General features: G+C 38.1%; 1 protein-coding gene across 1 annotated transcript; it reads right to left on the bottom strand.

The window, feature by feature from the left end:
- Positions 1-533: 533 nt before the first annotated feature.
- On the bottom strand, positions 534-24,684 carry LIPI (lipase I). The gene is made up of 10 exons (XM_067543283.1): positions 24,474-24,684; positions 21,129-21,505; positions 19,206-19,314; positions 17,871-17,972; positions 16,116-16,205; positions 14,764-14,931; positions 13,548-13,643; positions 11,433-11,544; positions 4,990-5,163; positions 534-677 (listed from the first exon to the last, which is right to left on the bottom strand). The coding sequence occupies exons 1-10, from the start codon at positions 24,550-24,552 to the stop codon at positions 590-592; spliced, it is 1,395 nt and encodes a 464-aa protein (XP_067399384.1). The 5' UTR covers positions 24,553-24,684; the 3' UTR covers positions 534-589.

Below are 24,684 nucleotides of genomic sequence, written 5' to 3'. Positions count from 1 at the left end.
CTGGAGATCAGAGAGAATTGCTTTAAACATCAAATTTACATATATGTGCACAATTAACTATTTTTCTGGTTTCCAAAAACAGACACGTCAAACAATGAAATAAATTCAAATTATTTATTCAGTGAATATAATACTCCAAAATTGCTGTATATGAGGTCTGTATATCATCGGATACAGTATATTAAATTCACAGAGAGATGATTATGTCTTGATATGAAAGCTATTATAAAAAATAATTGAATCTATATTACATGACAAATAATTTGCCATGATCAGAGCAGATAATTACATTTAGTTCAGTGGACTCCTGGAATATTCTTTCTGCTTACAAACAATAGCTAATAGATCTTTGTATGTGTTCTGCCATCATACATTTGTTTTTCAAAAGTTTACTAAACACAAGGACAGCTGAACTGGCTGTTGAATTTCACTCTACAATACCCAAAGAAAGCAATGAAGATTACCATTCAGACTTCAGAAACTGAGCCTGTTTTGTTTTATTTCCCTCCTAATTGCAGGCCTTAGTCCCGAGGAAGAATTAAAAGTGCTATTTTCCATAAAAGAAGGCAAATTAATGGATGCTTTCTCTTTACTTGTCCCTTTCTTGGCATGGAATAGGTTTGAAGGTTGTTTCAACGTTTTCCGGAAGAACAAAATCATATCTGCACATCTGCAGCCTGAATAATAGACAAGGAGAGAGAATACGCTTTCAATATAAAAGGATTTCCTATTTTTAATTCCTGTTCAAAATACTATAGTCTATGATTAAATTGGTGGCATTTACCACCTTTAAGAAAAGATGCTCAGGACAAGGGGATAAGTCTTTTTGTCTCAGTGCACTCCCTGTTTCTTGGGTAATCAGATGGGTGGTGCTGTGGGAAAGGAGTGAGAACGTCCTGCCAGTCTGACCAATAAAAATAGGTGTTGTCATTCATCCTGGGATTGATTTAGCCTTCATTCAAACTGTCCTCTTGGACTGATTAGCTCTGGCAAGGAATAGTCAATTCCTAGGAAACCATTAGGATTGAATACTTTGTTGTTTCCCTGCCCACAGAGGTCTCTTTCTATCTGGGGCTGGTTAGCAGACTTGTATGATGTGATCCTTCCTTACTATTCTCTTAAAGGATAGATGTGGCTGTTACAAGTGAATGCAGCAATGCAAAACCAAGTCACCCTATTTCCTCCTTTTCTTATTACAATAGCTGCATATAGAAGGCTTCATGTAGACGGCGGTGGATCAATTTGGCACATCAACATTAAAAAAAGTCAAAATTATCACAGTACTGTAGCACCAGATTCTGCTTGGCCCTAGCATGAGTGTGCAATAGGGTAAGGATGGCAGAAAGAACTCTCCCCCTTTGTGAGACTCACATAAGAGCCATGCAGGAGCACACAGTGCCCCATTGTGCCTCAGCCTTAACCAGCTACCTGCCTGTGCTCAGGGAACCTGGGACCTGGCTCTACAGCTTGGGGGTCAGAAACCAGGGGTCACAAGCTCAAATCTTACTGAAGCCTAGATAGCAGTCTCTGCCTCAGACTCTCATTGCTCCTTCCTCCATCACGCCATAGGCCTGCTCCTTATGTACAAGAAAACAGAGCTGGATAAAAGGTGCTTGGAAGAGTGTAGGGGTTAGACACATCCCACAAAGGAGTATTACAGCAGGCCTGGAACCTCTATATACTGGTGCTCTCTTCCAGAGAGTGTGGTTATGCACTGCCCCCCAACTCACAGCTGTGCCTAAATGGCACAATCAAGCAGGCCTACCATGAGATGGGCTTTAGAGGATGATGACATGGAGAAAGGAAAAAAATTGAGGAAAGGTGTACCATCTCTTTGGTTATTTCATTATTTATCAGAGGGGTTTCCTAGTCAGTTATAGCTCCACCCATCTATGTGTGAAGGGGCTGTGGTTTACTGTACACTGTATAGAACAGCCAGTTTGGGACAACCTGATAATCCCTAAGGAAGACAAATCAATAGATTTCATAGATCTGAATAAAATTAGAAAGAATCACTAGGAGGCTAACCTACTGCAGAAAACAGCTCATAGAATTTCAGTCAGTGGTTTCTGCATCAAAGCCATAACTTCTAGTTGAGCTAAAGCATGTCTTTTAAATAATGCTTTAATTTTCTGTGGAATGGGAGAGAAGCAATTCCTACATATTACTGTTGGAGCCTTGAGCATTTACTCATCTCGAGCACCTCACAAGAGACCTTCAAAGAACTCAGGGAACAGCTTCTAGGCCAAGCTGAAATAGTAAGTCATTATGTACATCTATATAAAGGTTTATTTTGTATATACCTTGTAATTATATAGTGCTGTAATTTAATGTACCTGCAGATACTAGGTACCAACATATAGTAGGTACAATACTGGAATAAACTCTGGATTGAGAGAGAGAGAAATGTTTGAACATAGGCAGCTTTTCCAACATAACCTGCCATTCCATCCATGGAATTTTAACCTGGTAAAGATATATTTCTTATTCATGGGAGAGAAAACAGTACACAGACAACACTGCAAGCTTCACTTTGGAGTTTGATCTCTTCATGGGAGAGATCAGGTGAAGAGTCCTGAAAACTAGGTGTGGTCCCAGGGAACACCAGGGTCCACAAATGATCTGTATGGATCATGGGGATGTACAGGTGAGAACTGTCCCATTTATAATATACCCTGGACTCCCATTGTCCCCTATTAGCATAGTGCCATGGAGAGCCAGGCAGCTATTGTCTCTCACCCTTGAACCATTGTCCCTTTTTTAATCTAATCTTTTGCTGTATGAATATTTTAGACTTTTCTTTTTTAAAATGACTATTCTTTTAGCTGTCTATGGTGTATTTATGTAATTATGTCTAAGTACATGCAGTGAATATGTGTAGTCACACTAATTAGATGTATTTATGGAATTATGATGAGCAATTATGTAATTACAGCATATAAAGGCATCCATAAAATCTGTATTAAAATTATTTTGAAATCTCACTCAGACTTTAAGGTGAGAAGGGACCATTGTGATCATCTAGTCTGACCTGCACATCGCAGGCCACAGAACTTCATCTGCCCACTCCTGTAATAGAACTATAACCTCTGGCTGAGTTACAGAGGTACTCAAATAATGATTTAAAGACTTAAGTTACAGAGAATCCATCATTTATTCTAGTTTAAACCTGCAAGTGACCCATGCTGTGTTACCTGAGGTTACTCAGAACCCAAAGCAGTGGTAACTTAACTGTTTCACTCCAGGTGGCGTCAGGAATAAATCAATGGGAGCACAGCACTTCCATCTGATAAATAATTGATACAAACGAGTGCTCTTATCTAAAACTATTTATTAGATTTTAAGCACACACATACGCAATACGTTTAGGACATCCCAGATATAGTTACCCACAATCTGAAATGGTTTTGAGTAATCACTAGCCGGGCTTCCAGTGGCCCTCTTTCCATCCAGCTGATGGGGAGTTTAGATGTCACCTTCTTGCCCAAAGATTAGCTCCCTTGGACTGCTCTGAGGTATTTTCTTTTACCTAATCTTTTATAGCTAACTCTAACAAAGCACATAACCTATAATGACTCCTAGTGGCTCAGCATAATAACCTCTACTGGATCACCAATTCTCCTAATTTCAATAAATTACTCATTCTCTCAAACCATTGCTAGTCATAACAGCAATACATCAGGGGGACTTAAAAGCAAGGTTGCTATTCACTCGCTCTCTTCCATAACTTTCGTTCCAACCTCCCATTTTGATTAGTGAACTGCAAGTATGCAGCTGTCTGACCTTGCTTCACAAAGGCCTAAGATTATTCCTTGCTATGTGATATTTGGTTTTCAGCTGGCAGTGGTTGAACATACAAAATGGCTGACTGCAGTATTGTCAACTTCTGGGGTACATGCAGGAATGTCAAATTCGGGGGTAACAGATGCAGAGGAAGGCAAAAAAGCACCAGAGCCTCTGCAAATCTGATCTGGGGAAAATTCTTTCTGTTATTAATTCATAATAGTCTAGTTTTGACAGTGACACAGAATTCCAATGTTATGTGTTTTCCACTCAACACTCGTTCTGTTAGAGGGGAAACTCATTAGATTTTGTTTGAAATTCTGCCTTTGCTATACTTGGCATTTGAGTTCAGAATACATTAAAATGCAAAAATGTCACACTAAATGCAGGATAAATTGTGAAGTAAAATCCTCCTGCCAACATTCTAGTGAATGGTTTGTTCTCACAAGATGGAAAGGGAAAGTTCAAATGTTATGGTGTTTGTACAGCTATATGTGGAGATTTTAAGAATGGTTACTGGGATATTGCCAGCTTTACACATTGATTAATACATTAACAGTTGAAGGAGCTTAGGAAATGACACATGAGCATTAAAACTGAAATCATACACACTTATCAGTGTCAATAAGCACAGCATACTTGTTTTGCTTTTGTACTGTAGAATCTTTACATGGCCAAAGCCTATTTGCTACACATGTAGCTACACTGAATAGAAAATATGTTTGTTCAGTATGTGTCTGTGAGAAAACCTATATACAGGCACACTGCTGAGGACAGAAAAATGCTGAAATAATGTTTTAAAATGTCTGTTACAGAAAAGGGTTGAATCTTGCAAATTTTAGAGATGTATGTCAGACTCACCCACAGGAGTGGTCACTTTGAACTAATTGTGACTACTTGCATAGGGATGCCAGTTTCCTGCCAAAGTAAACAGTATGTATGCATCACTTGCATATACAATAGATGTATGTTCAACACATTGTGTACTTCATATTTATGCACAAATTAACTATTTCACATGACGAATTATGTCTTAGGCCAGGGCATAATTTGTTGTGACAACAATATGCTCGTATTTAGGATTATAAACAAATAAACTATATAAACTATAAAATATAAACTATAAACAAATATCCACAAAAAACACCTCAGGCAATCTAATTTTCAAGGATCTTTTTTTTTTTTTTAAACGAACCATGCACTTACCTTCCTGGATCTGTAAGAGATCTTAACTTCATTTGGAGAATCCTGAGCTTATATTTTGGGCCTATTAGAGTCCTTGAAGAAAAAGTCAAGGAAATTCTCGAGATTTTGTCAAAATCTTTGTAAAATCCGGCAAGGATACTGGCTTGTCTATACTGCTGAAATGTAGCAGCTTCACTGAAGAGAAAAGTATAATACATTGTTATCTGAATTAGATCTAGTGTTGTTAAAAAATTACCCTTGGTAAAATGTCTTTTGGTTAAATTCAGAACTGGGAATCTGGAGATCTGGAGCAAGATTGCTTGGTACATGCAGCCACTTTACAGCACACTCGGTGCTTAATTTGTGCCCAGACTTGCCAGGGCTAAGCCCTGGCACCACTAAGTTTGCCAGCTCAGAGCCCCAGCACCTCTGGGCTTGCTGTGTCAGTTATGACAATTGGTTGAGTCCTGGCACCTAATTGGTTGAGTCCCAGCACTTCTTTCATTACAAATTAAGCACTAACCAAAGTACAAGTGTAAACTGGCCCTTACCCTGGTGTAATGGGCCAGAGAGCACCACCCAAGTGTAAGGAGGATTCTCCTGTGGGACATAGACAGCCTAAGGACCAGAAAAGGGGATGTGGTCAGGATGCCACTGTCCCATGATGATCCCTGGCTAAATTAGCAATTCAGTGAGACAGCTTGCATTTGATGTACGTTAGAGCATTCCTTAGGCTGCTTTAACTTAGCCCAGCGGCATCAGCACTGCATAGATGTGCAATAGGATCTATGCAATTCAAAGGTGATCTCTAAGTCATCTTTTCACATGCACACACCCTTAATGCTCTATGCACTGTGCAGAAGAGCCAGACCCAGAATCTGGCCCCTAGATCCTATTCTTCCTCTGCCAAAGACTTTTGCGAGACTTTGGGGAACTCTTTTAGGGACTAAATTTCAAAATCAGGTATGTGTAATTACACTTGCAATGAAACATATCCCATAGTGTACCTAGTTTGTACATACAACTTCTAAAGTGGTGCATACAAACTAAAATTGCGTTCACAAAAAGGATAATTACATGTCTCACTGGCCATTATGTGTACAATTACCCAATTTATATATGTTATCATGGTAATTGAGTGCATAAATTAGGTACATATTTGTTCACACATTTTTTGTGTGTGCTCTATTGTGATTCTGAACAGCAGGTTCATAATTTCTGTGCTTCGGATTTCTCCCCTTCAAAATGGGGAAAATAATTATTAGTTACCTATTTTGAGAGTTTAAAATAATGATGTTTATAAAAGTTCATTGCAATTCTTTGATGACAACCACTATATAAGTGTCAGGTATAAGATATGTAAATATAAGACCTATATAAGGGCATAATTCTGAGCTCACACTAGTTTTATATGAGTGTCACTCCACTGACTTCAATGAACCCAATTTATACCTTTGTAGGTAAGAGGAGTAAAAAGCTATACACACATTATACTCATCCACTCTAATGATAAAAATATATATGAAAATGTCTTTAGATTCTATCAAATCTATGAAAGCCAAGCCAAAAGAAGGTTACAGTAACTGAGGTTCTTTGAGATGTGCGTCCCTGGGGGTGCTCCAGGTCAGGTGTCAGCACGTTCCTCGATAGGAGATTTTATAGCAGTACTCGTTCAGGTCGCACAGGTGCAGCTCCGGTCTCACAGCGCCGTTGGTGCAAGTGCGACCCGGCCCCCTCTGTGCCTTCTCCACCATGGAGTATAGTGAATGAACTCCGAAGTAGAGGGAAAGAGGGGAGGGCAGTGGAGCACCAACAGGGACACACATATCGAAGAACCTCAGTTACTGCACTGACTAACCTTCTCTTCTTCTTCCAGTGGTGTCCCTGTGGGTGCTCCACTTTAGGTGATTCTAGAGCAGTGCCCCTTGTTCGATGGAAGGGACTTTGGAGTCTTTTGGTTGGACAGTTGAAAGTACTGACAGTCCTATGGCGGCATCTCCTCTGGGGGCACAATCGATGGCATAATGGCTTGTGAACATATGTGCAGAAATCCATGTAGCTGCCTTACATATATTTGTGATAGGGACGTTGTTGAGGAAACCTATAGAAATGGACATTGGTCTAATTGAATGTGTTTTAATCCCCGAGGGAGCTTGCAAGTTGTTTAGTTGAAAGCATGAATGAATGCACCCTGCTATCCACTTTGATAATATCTGAATAGATACTGATTGCCTTTTGTGCATTCCACCACTGAAACAAAGAGCTTCTCTGATTTTCTAGAGGGTTTTGTTCTGTCTAGGTAGAAGGCTATTGTCTGACTTATGTTGAGGGTAATACGGCTTCATGCACATTGTGATGAGGTTTAGGATAGAAGGAAGGTAAGTGAATCGGCTAGTTTATATGAAAGTCTGATACCATTTTTGGGAGGAACCTTGGATGAGGTCTGAGCATGACCTTGTCCTTGTGGAAGATCGTGTAGGGTAGATGGACCATGAGTGCTCCAATCTCTCCTACAGGTCGAGCTGATGTAATGGCTATTAGGAAGGATACTTTCATTGGCATATGTGGAAGTGAACGTCACTAAATGTTCAAATGGTGTTTTGGTAATGGTCCTTGGTACTAAGTTTAAGTCCCACAGTGTTGTGGGGGTACATATACTGGGATATATCTTTTGTATTCCTGACATAAATCGTTTCACTGTTGGGTGAGTGAACATTTTTATCACTGATTTTGTCGTGAAAGATCATAATGGATGGTAGATGAACTTTGAGTGAGCTAATGGAGAGTCCCAATTTTCTTAATTCTAGGATGTATTCCAGGATGGATGGAATGGGTGTAGCTGTAGTGATGATGTGTCTATTTTTGCACTGGGCCGTGAATCTACACCATTTTTTAAGATAAATTTTCCTTGTAGTTGGTTTTCTGCTATTTAATAAGATGTGTTTAACCTGCTCCGAGCATCCGAGTTCTTCTATGTCGAACCATTTAGGAACCACGCTGTCAGGTGAAGCTTCTGTATGTCTGGGTGGAAAGTCCTGCTGTTGTCCTGAGATAGAAGATCTTTGTGAAGGGGGAGAATCATCAGTGTAAACATCGACATTTGAAATAGATAGGAGTACCAGATTTGTCTGTGTCATGTGGGCGCTATCATTATCACTGTTGCCCTGTCCCTGCATATCTTGTGGATGACTCTGGGTATCAGGTGAATGGGTGGGAATGCATACAGAAGGTGTTCGCTCCAATTGGTAAGAAATGCATCCCCCATTGATCCTCTTCCTATTCCTACCCTTGAGCAGAATAGGGGACATTTGTGATTTTTCATAGTTGCGAAGAGGTCAATTGTCGGTTGACTCCATCGTCGGAAATTGTTTTTCAGAATCATATTATTCAGCTCCCACTTGTGGTTTTGGCATCCTGCTAAGTACATTGCTGATATGTTGATGTTGTGTTTGATGCATCAATTCCAGAGTTTTATCAGTTTGGCACATAGGGAGTGGGATCTTGCTCCTCCCTGTCAGTTTATATAAAACATGCATGTGATATTGTCCGTCATTATCTTTATCCTTTTGTTCTTTATGAGGGGGAGAAAATGGTGGCATGCATTCCAAACTGCGCAAAGCTCTAAGAGGTTTATGTGCAAACCTTTTCGGGTTTGGACCATTGGCCTGGTTTCGGACGGTTCCGTAAATGTGCTCCCCAATGTATTAGGGATGCATCTGTAGTAATCATAACCGAGGGTGGTTGTTGTGTAAATGGGATTCCGGTCAATATGTTGGTGGCTTGAGTCCACCATAGTAGTGATTCTCTGACCTTGTTTGGCATGATTAGTATTCTGTTCAAAGCATGTTTTTATGGTTTATAGGCAGTTGATAGCCAGCCCTGTAGACATCTCGTGTGAGGCAGTGTGTGTTTGACCACAAAGGTCGTGGCTCCCATGTGTCCTAGTATTTGAAGGGCTGTGCGAGCGGATAGTGTTGGGGTGTCTCTTATTGAGAGAGTGAGGTCTACTATAGTCTGGAACCTGGTTGATGGTAATGATACCCTGGCTGTTATTGAGTTCAGGTCTGCTCCCATGGATTCCAATTGTTGTGTTGGATTCAAAATGGACTTTTTGAAGTTTATCATGAGACCTAGGCTTCGAAAGAGCAATATTGTTAGCTCTGTGTCTTGGATGGCTATCTCTTGGTTGTGTGCCCTTAGTAGGAAGTCATTTAGGTAAAGGAATATTGTGATCCCTTCCCTGCACAGATGTGCTGCTATTAAGGCTAGCACCTTTGAAAAAGCTCTTGGTGCTGCAGAGAGGCCGAATAGTAATACCTTGTATTGGTAATGGTTATGTGCTAGTTTGATCTGAGAAAGCATCTGTGCGCTGGATGGATAGTGACATGGAAATAAGCATCTTGAAGGTCGAGGGCTGAGAACCAGTCCCCCGTTCCAATGCTGGTATTATGGTGGACAATGTGACCATCTTGAATTTTTGTTGCCTTACGAACTTGTTTAGTCTTCGAAGATCCAATATGGGTCTTCATCCTCCATTTTTCTTTTGAATCAAAAAGTAGTGGGAGTAGAAACCCTTCCCTATGTGTTGTTGTGGAACATGCTCTAGTGCTCCTATAAGAAGGCAATGGTTCACTTCTTGCTGTAAAACTTGCATGTGCAATGGGTCCCTGAAGAGGGATGTGGGGAGGGATTGGGTAGGAGGAATGGATATAAAAGGGATGATATATCCCAAATGGATGATCTCTAATACCCACTTGTCTGATGTAATTTCTGTCCATTTGCGATGGTAAGATCGTAGGCAAAAATTGAATTTGGTGGATGTTATTGCCAGTGATGGACGGTGAGGGAGGTCGTTCAGACCTTCAACCAAGACTTCAAAATTGTTGTTTGTTAGATGTTGGATAAGAGGTCGACGAAGTTTGGTGAGGTTCTCAACATTGTGGCTGTCCATTACTTCCTTTGTGGATCATGGTGCCTCTGGTGTTCGTACTATTGGTACCTACGTTGATATGGCTGATACCTGAATTATTTTCTTCTTGTTGCAGGTGTATAAATGCCCAGTGTAAGTAAGGTCGCTCATGAGTCCTTCACTGTATGAAGTACCTCATCCATTTTCTCTGCAAAGAGTTTGGATTTATCGAAGGGAAGATATTCTACCTTTGCCTGCAATTCTTTGGGGAGGCCCGCAGGGTCAAGCCAAGACACGCTACGCATAACAACCGCCATCACTGTTGTACTGGCAGCAGTGTCAGCCACATGGAGGGAAGCTTTCAGGGCTCTTCTTGCAATAAGCTGTCCCTCATTTATGCATGATCTGAGTTGTTCTTTTTTGTTGTCTGGTATGTCTTTAATAAATTCCATCATTTTCATGTAGTTATTATAGTCATAATTCAATAGCAGAGCTGCATAATTGGCTACTCTTAGCTGCAGCGTTGCGGATTAATATACTTTTCTTTCTAGTAGATCTAGCCTCTTCCAATCTTTGTCATGAGGTGTTGACTTGTACATGGTTTGTTTGCCTCTCTGGTTTGCAGCATAAATGACCAAAGAGCTGGGGGGAGGGCATGAGAATAAAAATTCCATCTCCTTGGCTGGGACATAATATTTTTTATCTGCCCTCTGACAGGTAGGTGGGATAGCAGCCAGCTTTTGCCAAATGTTGTTGGCAGGTTCCATTAATGCATCATTAATGGGCAGTGCTATTTTGATGAGGTGGTGGTGTGGAGAATCTGCAGTAGTTTGTGGTGTGACTCTGACTTCTTCAAGAAGGATTTCAAGATGCTCTGCCACCCTTTTAAACAGCTTATGAAATTGTTTGAAGTCATCTGCGTTGGTCGATGGAGGGGGCATTATTGCTTTGTCTGGTAAGGAGAAGGAATCACTGCAAGACAGGAGCTGCACATGCACAACCTGGACAAGTACTGCTGTAAAATCTCTAATCGAGGGACACAAGGATGCGCCAACACGACTCGAAGAAGAATTCTGAGTTGCTCATGCATTGATTCAGCACTGTTGTTGCATGTATGATGATAAATACTCTTTAAGAACATGTTTTACTTTTAATAATAAACAGTTTGCTGTTGAACTGACTGATACAAACAGTCTGATCATTAACTTTTTAATATCATTGGTAAGCAGCTCACTGCCTCAATGTGTTAATTTACCATTCGGGGACTGCTTTGACTTTATATGATAGAGCTAAAATAAAAATGAATGCTACTGTCAGTGAGTGGGCCCATGATAAGTTTCTAGATATAGTGTGACTTTTCATTTTTACTCGAAAGCAGAACAAACCCCAAATCATCCTCCATTATGTAAGGCTGTCCTATATTTATCCAACTCAGCACTTACATTAACAGAACATTTAATGGGTTTTTAATCTATCCCAGTAGATTCTGATGAAAGCTAAGGTTGCTTTAGATAAATAAAAAATACTGTTTACTCTTGAGTAAAACATGACTTACCTATTAATTTTTGATTCGGCTGTGTTTCCAGCATTATCTGTTATTTTAATTCTAATGAAACCTCTCCTAATGCTTTTGTTCCAAATAATAATATCCACAAAGTAGTTATACACTGCAAAATAGAAACAGAAAATAATAAGATTCAAAGATTAAACTTAATGGCATAAATATAATTCCTGTTCCCTCTCTATTAAAAATACTCTTCGGATAAGGATGATGACTCATTATCTCTCTCTCTAGGTCACTGGTTCAAATCAGAGCTAAGAGGATATTGACTAAAAGTAGTTTCCATATGGTGGATGTTTGGAGTTATGTGAATAGAACTGGTGTCTTCCGCCAATTCTTAGAAAAAAAGGGGCCTGTCACTGGGTTGGTTACCTCCTGAGCACCTCCTCATGGCCAGAGTTGGCTTTCCTACACTCTATCTCTGTTTTCTCTCTTCTGGGACCCTAATGAACTATACCCAGGTCTTTTTTGTGGCTAATACCACCCTCTTTCTGGGGCTTGTTTACTAGCAGAAACAGTCCTCAAAAACCACAAAAATAAAATCCTTCATCACTACCCAAAAGTTCATACTCTGCTCTGACTTTTCTACCATACTTGGAACTTTTTCTAGTTTCCTCACTTTCCACAAATCTGCCACTCCAAGCCTTTCCTACTGGGAGCTCAGCCTTCTAGCTTTGTCTGCCTTCTCTCCTGCAAGTGTCTGAGGGAGACAGCAGCATCTATACTGAGAGCTTCTCTGGATCTGTTGGGAGAGAGGGGCACCCTGCCTCACCCTATATGACAGGGTTCCTGATCCCAGGCCCTTAGTGTCCTGGGTTTTCCCTATCCAACTACTATCTTCCTGGAATCCCTTCCTCTTTTCTGTCTTTGACAATTACCTGCACCTTTTCTAGTTCCAATGTCCCTGAAACAAGGCCTAAAGGGCCAGTATACCCCATTACAGATCCACATCATAAAACACCCATCACAGTTGGTGTTAGGGGTTTGATCCTGGATTCCATTACTCAGCCAAATCTCCACTGACTTCAGTGGGAGCTCTGCGTGACAAAGGAATGAGGGGTCAAATTCTAACTGCCACCTTTGTTGGCAGCCTCCAGAGAGAGTGAATGAGAATGCTGCAAAACAACCATGACACCTCTGGAAGTAACACTTCCCGAAAATAGTTGAGGTACATTGCCAGAATGTTGGAGGAAATTACACTGCATTGCTGCTTGACAATTCAATACCAGTTGTGTGGATAATGAGAGGAAGAGAAACTGTTTTGGACTTTCACATACTTTTTTTAAGCACTAAATTCAATTAAAACTGTTTTTTATTTTGTTTTTTAATAGTCTGCTCAAAAAACAAGTTTCACTTTATATAAATGTTTTGTTTGTTTCCGCTGTGTGTCTCTCAGGTTTTTCATTTGATTAGTCTTTTGTTTATTTCTGTTTCCTTTTCAAATTCCTAGGGATTAACATAAACTTCATTCCATAATTGTCCTGCTCTCCTGACTTGTTTATTGGTCTAATTTCTCTATTGATTCTTGCTTATTAGTACTTTTCTGTGATCAGTTGTGTCAGGGCTTCTTGTTTCACTACATGTATTTTGCTTATTATTTGTACAGTACAATCATGTTCCCTCCCATCTAAGCAAGTTCTCTCACCCACCCTCTCCCTTGTAACTAAATAGCCTAACTCTCTGACTCCCTTTTCTCTCCTGACAGTCCATCTTTCCCCATGATCCAATGCAGCCTCATTTCTTTCTCTTTCCTGTTCAGCTCACTCATCACTTACTAGTCTGCCCAGATCATCCCTCTCCTTTCCCCATTCTATACACTTCCCTATTCTATACACCTTCATTCATCTGATGAAGTAGGTTTCTGCCCATGAAAGCTTATGCCCAAATAAATTCGTTAGTCTTTAAGAACTCTCATTGTTTTATTCGATACACTAACACTTAACTGATTGTTTAGATTCTTTTTATTATTTTTTATAATTCATATAGCAACAATGTTCAAAATTTAATCAAGAACATGTAATCTTTTCTCAATCAGTTAATAAAAAACAATAATAACATTCAGTGAAAAGTTTCATAAGTGTAAAAAGTAATAAATGGTCAGTCACTTACTGCAGAATGGTTCTTGGCCTGAGGTATCAAAATAAGCTTTTGTCACTGGAGGGTCTTTTTGGATTAAATAGTTTTTCCACTTATCAGCATAATAACCTGAAATCCAAATTTTATAAATTCAACATGAGATTACTAAGCAAAATAACAAATACAAAAGAGTAAATTCCTGAAAGTGATAAATTTTATCTTAATTTTTCAGTGCTTCAATTGGGGAAAAAAACTGATTTGGAAAACATAAAAATTATCCAGCCAGTCCAACAGGTAATATATATATATATATCCTTTCAGTCTTTAGTAGGCCATTTAACATACTTCTCCTGTTATACTAAAATCATAAGAATTACCATTCTGGATTAGAGCAGGGGACCATCCTGTCTGGTATCTTATTCCAAAAGTGGCCATTACCAACTGCTTCAGAGGAAGATGCAACAAACCTCATACTGAAGAATTATGCAAAAGTTCCAGAGGTAAAGTTTCTTCCTACTCTTCCCATAATTTACTGGTTGGTTTATCACTGAATTATGAGGGTGCTTTTTAAAAATTATGCTTTTTAAGAATGTTGTTGTTTTTTAATCCTCTGTAATGTATCTGTGGATGTTTTACCTTATAAATGTTTAATCTTCTCTGAATCCTACTAAACTCTAATACTCAACGTAAAAAGTATTTCCATTTTACCCATTTTTTAATTTGTTGCCATTCAGTCTCATTGATTGTCCCTTTATTCTTGTGCTATGAAAAAGGGTATGTGGGTGTGCCTCATTTAACTTCTTTACCATTCATTATTTTGCATATTTCTATCATGTCCTCTCTTATTCATCTCCTCTCTAAATGAAACTGTCCCAGTCTTTTCAATCTCTCCCCAATCTGATCGTTTCTAATTATTTTTGTTGCCTGCCTCTGTTTCGGACTAGAAAGCCCAATGAAAAAATATTTATATGGATTTAACCCCTGCAACCAATCTAGAGGCCTTTAAAAAAGCAGTCATAACATTAGAACTTTAGATTGTTTTTAGATGCTAGGTAGGTCTGCAAGCAACCACCTTCCACAGATCTTGTCAATGTCTCCTGTAATATTTACAGCAGGCTGCAATGTGGAGACAAAGTCCAAGCTCCCTGAGAAACAGCTATATTTAATGAAGAGACTCTGCTATGAAAAAAAATCACCAATACATTGTTTGTCCTTCCAACTTACAGAACAGACACCACATAACTCTTACCCAGTACTGGGCAGGGCATTGGTTGAAAAGCTTCACAGTTGGCACATTTTCCTTTCCTATAATCCAAGTACGAATCACAAGGATATGTAGTTATGTTGCAACTTTGTCTCAAGGATGATAGGAACAAGAAAACAGATCTCTGATGGTCACATTTAAAATACTGAGATCCTTAAAATAAAAAATAAAAATTAAATATGCAAGGAATAGGCATTAAATTATCTATGTCTAAAGAGAAACAATATTAGCCACACAATAAAATAATCCCATTTCAATTCCTGGTAATGATTACATTATTTCCTCAGGCTTTTGCCTTTTTTTTTTTTTTTTTTTTTAATCAAAGGGAAGGAGAAGAATGGCTTGTGATTTATTTGGCTACCAGCTTTTGAAAGTGAGGAATGGATTTACACCTATCCAAAAATAAAAGATGAGGAATTAAGGAAGAGCTAGAGTATACAGCTGCTGAACAAAGATATGGTGTACATAGAAAAGGTATTGTAGTAAGCCCTCTTGCAAAAATCACAGCATTATTGGAATTAAACATGGGCCCAAATTAAAATGGGCCATGGGACAAAGCTCAGGGAGAAAGACCTTCTGTGAACACCCCCTCATAGAGATTTCCCCCATGCTGTTCTTCTGGGGAGCAAGTTCCTCTCTCCCCAAAAAACAGGCTGTAGGACCTTTCCATAACACTGTACATGCCTGGGATCCTAAGGGATTCTCAAGCATCCAGAGCCATCCACACAGGGCCTTCCACAGCAGTTCTGGTCCCTTATGGTCCCACATCCCCTTGGCAGTGAGGCTCTGCTGTAGCCATGCTACCAGGAACTCTCCCTGGACACAGCTACCCGAGGGATACACCTCTTACAGTAGGGTCCCCACTGCAGAAGGGGTCTGTGGAAAGGCAACAGAGCCACAAGCCGTAATACTATATCATCTTTTCTATGTAAACTCTCTGGGAGAAGGGTGTTGTACAACTGCTGGACCCCCAGCCTCCCACTCCTCCTCAGCCTGACTATATACACATATACAAAGATAGCAAACATCTTACACACACTGTATATACTATAAGTAATAAGAAAGAGCAGGAATTTTGGTCTTAAATACCTCTTCTGCCTGCTCACAGAGAGGCTTTTTTTGGTCAAAATCTGGGCAGCCATGTGCATGGACTAATTCTCATTCATCCAGTAGAAGAGTGGGAAAGAAAAAGAATACATTGGGCTCAGCCATTCCACCCGTTCTATATATGCAAACCCCACTGAGTTCAGTTTTGCCTTGCCTAACCTTAGTTGATTAACTGTAGATATCTTTTGTCATGCTCTTTTCTGAATTAAAATGAAGATATCTTTATTTACCACTAAACACTGTTTGTGGGCAGCCAGGCTGATCTGCTCCTCCATTTGGATAGAAATCGATATTTCCTAAAGGTTTTCTGTAGCCTAGAACTAAAGTAAAAACATCTGAGGTAATAAAGTACATCAAGAAAATTTTCAAATGAAGAATTTATAAATTACACAATAGTGTTTAAGGCTCAAAGGTAAAGAAAAGTTTCTGGAGCTTATTTTCCTCTTGTTCTCTCCTACTGAGATGAAAAAAGGAACATGTTCCTTTTTTTCTTGTTGCACTGAACCCTGCCTTGCTGTAATTCATACTTTTTCTTTTAAAAATTATTTTCCTTAAAAACAAAAGTAATTATATACAAAAAAAACAGTGGGCTATACTCTAACCAGATATTTGCACAGGGCTCCCATTGACACTAATGAGAATGCCATGCACGGAACAAAAGAAGGTAAAGCCCTATGTTTATGTAGTGTTGCGGCTGGGATTCTAATTGCACAAAGGTCTGGAAATTCAGAGTTCTGGTTCTCCTCAGCAACCAAAATTCTGTCCCCATGTTTGATTCATTGGGGTTTTTCATTCTATGCTCACAGCCCTGAGACAAACTAATAGACTATAATACAATGTGGCAGAATGGAAAAGAATTGCTTTCCAGCTTGCAAGCCCTCCCAGACTCCCACTGACTTTAGTGGGCTTTGGTTCAGGTCCAAATACCTTAATGTATATATTCATCTTACTGCATATGATCTTAATTTACCTAGTCAAGATGCTTTAAAGATTAATGTTTTATATGCCTTAATATGAAAGTCAGTACATTAATGTTAACTATTAATATTATTATTGAGAGACCCTATTGTGATACATATGAACAAAGGGACAGAGATGAGAGATTTTTTTATGCTCTTAAAAATCATGGGAACTAATTATTTTTTGGCATAATTATGGTGCTGTGGGAATTCTGCCTGACTTTCTTGACTTCTGTATGGTGAAATTCTTGATTTCAGCATTACACTAATGTGGCTCTGTTCTGGATTCTCAGTAATGGTTCTAAAACCATTCTCAGTTAAAGTCCATCCTCCAACTGCCAAGCTGATGGAAGAATTTGGCCCAATGGTATTAAAGTGCTCACAGTTTTCAATGTGCGTATATGCATGATTTGAGTATTGTACACATTATATTAATGTGTAACTATCATACAGAGAACACAGTTTGAACTAACCCATAAAACATTCTTCTTTCCAAGTGCATTTACTATAACAATATAGACATAATTTACTAGAAAATAGTCTACTTCTCTGTGTCCCATGAACAAAAGTTGTGTGGGAGAGTTGTGTGGGAGTGATTTATCTGCAGCGGCCTACATATTTGTTGATTTTTGAAATTAAAGAAGTCCTGATTCTAATTAGTTTTGAGTCCAGAGCTGAAACCCTTAGGTCACTCAAAATAGTCCCACTGATGACAACCGGACCTTTCATATAAGAACAGAAGGATTGGGCCCTTCATTTCTAAACATCATTAATAAAAGATCCAATTCCATTTTCTATTTGAACAGGCACATAGGGACTTATTTAATGCCACTGAAGTCAATGGAAAGACTCCCATTGACTACAATGGGATCAGACACTTAGAGAGCAACAACTCAGAAATGCTCGTTTTTCAGTATGAACCACAGCAACATTATTTAGATGCTCCTAACTGACTTTCCTACTCCTGCATTCCAGTTGTCTATTTACTCCTGAACACAAACAGGAAAGTACAAGCTATGTCATTACCATCCACATCAGTATGAATGACATCAACAAACTGTGCATCTGTATGATCCAATCTCTCATCTGGTGGTTTCCCACTGAATGAGGGGCCAGCTGGGTCAAGTCCTGAAAGGAAAGAATCATATGGGCATTTTTTTATGTCTGCAAGACCCACGTTTGAACAGATGCCTTTACAATCTACTCTAACACACAGTTCATGCGCAAAGACTCACCCCCCGTTTCTGGATTTGTCTATACTAAAAATTAATTAACATTAAGATAAAACAATATAGCTCAAGCCTTCGCTCCAGACTTAGTTGTTTCTATGGTTCCTACAACACGACTGGTGAGCTCACATCCAAGAGCCTCTCCACCCAAAGAGGCACTCCCACCTACCTTTGATCCAGGGGAGTAGCAAGCCACCTACACCATGGTTTTGAGTCAGCAGAACCACTTTCTTCTTTCCCAGCAGAAACAATGTCTATTAAGTGAGTGGGGTATTTCAGGCAAAAACTGCCAGACTGTGACACCAAAAGAATATGGTATGACATTTGCAGTGGCCCTGGTTCCAAATGAGCCGTGGCCTATTTATAGGTTTTTGTTGAAATTATCTGAAGTTTGTGGTTAAACACAGTTTTAGTGCAAAACGAAGTGAAACTGGTTTTGACTGAGTTTTTATTTGAAACTTGATATTTGTGAATCTGAAACTCCGAGGATGACAGGTGTGAACACAAGATTCAAAATGATAGAAACTGCTTTTCTGAAGCTTAGCGAAGTAAATGGCTTAGCTTTGTTCATCTCTGCCACAAATCCCTCAAAAATAAGGTCTCTGTCCTGTATTTTTATGTGCCCAAATTACACTGATATTAACACGCATCCAACCTTCCCACTAAAGTCAATAGGACTTCTGAGGATGCATGAAATGCTTGATCTGGCCTTAATATCTAAAATTAGGTTTGTAAATACATATTTAAGATCTTCTAAAGCATGTAGCCTGATCTGCAAGAATGCTAGGCATCTGCAACTCCTATTTAGGATTCTAACTTTAGGTAAGTAGGTTTGAACATTTTGGCCACAATTTTTTTTCCAAAGTGATTTAAATCCTAGCCAGAATTTTTGTAGTGGATTTAAAAAAATTAAAATGCAATATATTTCTAAATGCTGTTTATGCTACTAATATATTGGGTCAAATTTATCTCTGAATTTACATCAAGGATGCATTTGATTACTGTTTTAATAAATAATTTAATTGTGTCACATCTGTTGATTTTTCAACTCTGGCACCCATGTGGTAAGTTGCTAACTTAAACAATGATGGAAGATGCACTGGAATGGGGATGGCAGGATTAAAAGTCTTACCTGTAATTCTGCCAAGTTTGCCATTATACATCTGTCCAACAAATCCAGCTATATGAGCCCCGAGGCTAACTCCAATCATATAAATAGAGTCAAGAGAAGCTCCATCTGCCTGTCAGTAAAAAAGGCATGATTATGGGTTACAGAAATGTTAACCATAAGGTTTACAATATGGTTAGTTGAATAGACTTCAGTAAACTAAGTTTTACTCTTTACTTTTTCTTAACACTTTAGGTTTTATTTCTGACTTTTAAAAGTGATGAATTTTATGTGTCTTTTTTATTAAATGTTCTGCACTAGTTATACTGTACAGTAGTTATGATAATGTATGAAGGAAGAGGATAACCTTTCTTCCAAGCTATCTCACTGATTTTTTTTTTTTTTTTTTAAAGAGACAGAGTGTTTGTTAACAGACTCTAAAAAGGTGAACTCCTAAAACCATCAGCTAAAAGCAACCAGGAGCCCATCTCCAAGGCAGTTAAAAAATACTAGTAACTAGTATCACACGGCCAGTTCAGCAAAGCTACCAAGTGTACATCTGCAGGGACACCTCAGAGGAGGCAATGCTTACCATGTGCATTAAGTAATTTTTGTTAAAGCTACTGCAGGACTCAGAGGCAATACCTGCAGATCTAGAACCTGCTAAACCATGGGATTGTGAATTTCTCTCAGTCACTCTTAGCGGTATGATTATATTATTCCTGGTCTGGAGGTGAATTAACAACTAAACGGCTGCATGACAATCATTTTGTCAATATGGTGTTTGCAATCTTGGGCCTTGACACACTTACTTTTCACCCCCCTTGTGAACATTTTACTGTAACCCAACTTGAGCAGGTAGGGACGTCATAGGGGCAGAGCATGATCTGCTCAGTGCATGTGGTGCAGCCACTGTTCCACTAGGTAGTCTACTTGTTCACTGTAAGTGGCAAGCAGTAGCCTGCATCAGGGACCTGGAATTATGCAATATGTACGCCTGTTTAGCCCATTATGGGACTGTGCCTACACTCCATTTTAGTCCTATTTCAGTTTTCTACTGTATTTCCACAACTGAATCAGCATAGCTAATCCCAGAGGCCATGGCATGCCATATCCTCTCTTCTTACTACTTCTCCCACAACCCACTTTCTTTCTCTGTTAAAATTTGTACAGATATTTTCTTGTTACAGAACCTTCAAACTTTTTGAGAATGCTCAGGATGAGAAGTGGTGGGGAGGGAAGAATTTCAAACAATAAAACTGATAATTTAAAGTTTCATTTATTAAGTTGTTTTTGTCCATTTCATTAAGGATCTGATTCAAAACCTAGTGAAGTCCATGGATGTGTGTTTTTCCACTGACTTTGTGGGCTTTGTCTCAGACCCTTATTCATCAACAATTCTTTTAAATGCTCCTGTTAGCAGTGGGAGGTATATAAAATGTTTTGTACAATAAAGAATGTTTTTAACAGTCTTATATCAATGATTTCTGATAAATATTCCATATAAGTAATGTTCATAAGTGGGCTTTCTTTGCACCTGATTTAATACTTAAAGGAGTACCTGATGCAACAATTTTTAATAATTTAATGGTGTACAGTTTTTGTTTATTCTTCACTTGACCTCTTTCCTCTGAGATAGTAGCTGTTTCCTTAATGCAGCTAAAACTCCTCATTGGCAAAGTGATTCAAACACAATCTGGGTCCCTTTGAAGTACAGTGCCCAAACTGCTTTTGACTTCAGTGGAAGCAGATATGGGAACAAAGATATGTGAGAGATGCAGTAGTAACTGCATGCAGTCACTAATGTAAGCATTTTGGTAAAGATATTTCAGAATGAGGTATTTATTGTATTCTTTTTGAGACCACTATATTTTGAACATTTTTTTTAAACCATCCAAAACTATGCTATTTTAAATCATTTACCTCCAGGGTAAATGTCTACCTTACCAACATCTGATCAATATATTTCTTCAAGATTTCTGCAACTTTTCTAGTGTTGTGGACAGCATTAGGGTAAATTAAAGTTGTAGCACCCCTGTTCCAATCTACTATAATGAGGTTAATGTCCTCTATAGACAGCAGAAGTTCTTTTATGTCCTTCAGCCATACTGGTGTAGAGCCTGTTAGTCTGAAGCCGTGGATAATAAAGACAGTTTTCTTGTTCACATCCAGATTTGTAGTTGCTGTTGTATTATATTCACTAAAACTCTCGGAACAGTTTTGGTTTTCCCTTGTATACAACAGCAGTTTCACTTTTAGATCTGTCCCAGCGAAAGCATTGTGTAAACCAAGATCTGTGAACTCCTGACATTTTTTTTCTGTATCTGAAAAATATAAAAATGTAAGACAATTGTTTGATCAGTTAGACTATGAAAAAGGCTATTCTTTTACCCCCTTTCTTTCTTTAATTATCCACAAAGGATGAAGTACTTCCATGTATTCTATCATTCTGAATAACTTATTTGCTCCCCAACAAACACAAACTAGCTGGTGCTTTTATAGCACCTCCACTTTGTCCTCAGTTTTGTTGGGTTTACTAAATTGTTCCAAAACCTATGCTCATTCCAAGTCTGGGGGAAAAACCTAGGGCCAGATCCCCAGCTAGTGTAAATCAATACAGCTCCATTGACTTCAAAGCTGATTTACCCTAGCTAAAGGTGAGGCCCCTGATATTTTAACAAACCTTCCTCAGAGTCTCCTGTCATATTCTACTTGATATAAAAAAGTGAAAAATACACATTGTCAATTTCTTTTGGAAAGTTGAAGTAGGAAGAGGAATAGTACTAGTCTGTTCCTAAATGGTAGTTTTTCATGTAAGCTTGTTATTTAAACTAAGGTTTTCAGTTTACAAAGGATTTTATAAATAGACAAAATATTAACGGGAATTGAGAAAAGCTTGGAGGAAGTGGTTGCAGCACTTTCACATTTATCTGGAACCAAGTGGCATTGTTGAGAAAGTGGACATAGTTAAATTCTCCACACTGCTACACATGGCAGGTCACATTGGACATCCACCATGCACTGAAGTAGAAGCATGAAGGGGATTACAAACTAGATGACAAAGATTTGTTTTTAAAATAAAAATCAAGAATACTGTGATCCACATAAGAATGTCACTTGGGAAAGGTACTTTATGTTGTTTTAATCAAGAAACCTGCTGACAAGTGAGATCACTGAACACTATATTTCAAATCTACATAACCAAATTAAATCATGTGAATTTGAACAATGAATAGATGGAATAATTAGATGCCAAATTATTTGTGGAATCATTGATAACCAGGCCAAAGCAAAGTTATTGCAAGAAATGAACTTGACATTGCAAAGAATAGTGGACATATGCAGGGTTAATGAAAATCAAAATCAGGTGATAGAGCAATGTTACAAAAAGTCCTGCATTTTCCTGCCCTCTATGACCTGGAAAAGCACAAAACTTCTCTCTACTCATTCTTTTTTAATTAGAAATGATTGTAACTATAATTATTACATTTTTGGAAAATAGCATTCCTGATCTTTTAAATTAAATACCCATCTGCTTTGAATAAAGATGGTAAATGTTTTATTTTATTTTGAAGTCGTTTGCACAGTTATTACAGGTTACAACCTTCTGGACTAATATGACTCACTAAATCAGATTATTGATAAAAGCAGACAAGTCTGCATATAATCTTTACTATATTGGTATATAGTGAAGTTTACTAAAGTGAGGAATTCTGAAATCTAAGAACAGTTCAGATGCAATTATTTTGATCTTCATACTAACAGCATCAAAAGGTCCTATTTAAATATTTTACATTGGCAAGATCCTGAAATGTTATCATCTGTCAAATTTAAATTTCTGGTTTTCAAATCGTGACTTAATATTATGTTAGAAGAAAACTAAAATAGAAATTCTCTCTCACACATGCCACACACACACCCACAACTACATGCTGGAGAGAGTTCCAGTAAGAAAAAAAATTACTTAGGCATCTAACTGCATTTTCAATATTCAGATTCATAGCTAAACTGTACATTTTTCCTCAATGCACAATGAAACAGCTTCTCCTCCTCTAGAAAATCCAAACTGTATATCACTATCTTACAATTAGATAAGATTATTATTACTGCGTATTTCTCACTCCCATGTAGTGAATTACACTGATACCTTAAATGTTGAAATGTTCCTTGATATTGATGGGACTATTTTGATTTCTACTCATGGAGCTCAATTCTCCTCTCCCTTTGGTCACTGTAAATCAGGAATAATTTACTTAAATCAGTGGAGTTACATGGGCATAAAACCAATGTAAGTGAGATCAGAATCATATCAATGGAAACACAAAAGCCTATCCTTTTGGAGATAACAAAGATAAGTGAAACCTATTAGCTGAAAAGTATGCTACATAAGAGGAAAGTAAACATCTCAGCTGTTTTCAGGTATGAAATGAATACAAAAGGTGTCCACTGAAAAGTAACTACAGGAAAAAAGACAAAGCATCTGCTTTGTACACTTATCTGTACTTTATATTATGGAATTAGATAAACTCAAATTAATATGAAATGTTTATAAATATTTGAGACTATTCTGCAGTAAATCACTAAGCAAACTGGAAGCTTTGCAAATTCTGTTTTACACATTTTGAGGCAACATTTGTTGGTTTGTATAATTAACATTGTTTTTTTATACACGATTGTGAGAATACTCAAATATGCACTTTTATTGGATGAGAAAATTATAAATATAATTTGGGCAGTTTTATTAATTCCAATAAATATATATAATTTCACCCTTTTCTCTTTAAATTTGTAAGATTTCTTTCATATTTATCTTCAATTAGTGGCTTCTGAGGTGGGGACAGAAAGAACCTTACACAAAACACACATTTTCATTGGAAGGGCTTTAATAAGCAAATTATAGTGTACATAACAAAAATACTTATTCGTACTTTTGTGAAATATACTTTGGAAGTATTCATACCTAATAAATTAATGCTGAATAATCTCAGATTATGTTTAAAACTGTTTTGTAAAAACTATTTTACAGTTTTCATACGATTTCACAATACAAAGTGCACATACCTCTACGTTTGTGTACAAAATGCAGAAGGAGATAAGGTATCATGTTTTTTCTTTATTCACCTTACACTGAAAACTTTTGTTCTAATTTCAAATCAGTCAAGTTCACCTGACTACGAGTTTGTTACATTAATCGTGATTCATAAGGTTTAATCTTCATGTCATTTTGCAGTTAGAAAAGTTAGTTTGCTTTGCTGGAAAAAAGTCAAAAGGAACTTTTAGTGGTTCTCTTACCTGATCTCACCCAGCATGTCAAACAGATGAAGAGAAACAGCCTTAACATATGGAAATGGTGAAAAGCAATACGCAACATCCACAACTGAATGGAAAATACTTTAGTATTTCCTTATAGTATGCTAGCTTTCACTACAGTGCTGCGACAATTAAACGTCACTGATCAAATAGGTGTGGTGAAGAGAAGGAAGTTACTTTGGAAAGGGCAAAA

Source organism: Emydura macquarii, unplaced genomic scaffold (assembly GCF_026122565.2).
Source record: "Emydura macquarii macquarii isolate MOO-44397 ecotype Brisbane River unplaced genomic scaffold, CSIRO-AGI_Emac_v2 contig_75, whole genome shotgun sequence".
Taxonomy (NCBI): Eukaryota; Metazoa; Chordata; order Testudines; family Chelidae; genus Emydura; species Emydura macquarii.
The sequence above is the reverse complement of the archived record's forward strand: the minus strand, read 5'-3'. Positions and strand labels throughout refer to the sequence as shown.

Bases quoted from the DNA above. Each gene is read 5' to 3' on its own strand.
- LIPI (XM_067543283.1), bottom strand. From the start codon at position 24,552: ATGTTGCGTATTGCTTTTCACCATTTCCATATGTTAAGGCTGTTTCTC. The intron at 13,644-14,763 runs GTAAGAGTTATG...TTTGGATTTCAG, and splicing joins AATGCCCTGCCCAGTACTGG to GTTATTATGCTGATAAGTGG. The intron at 678-4,989 runs GTAAGTGCATGG...TCTATTATTCAG, and splicing joins TCTCTTACAGATCCAGGAAG to GCTGCAGATGTGCAGATATG.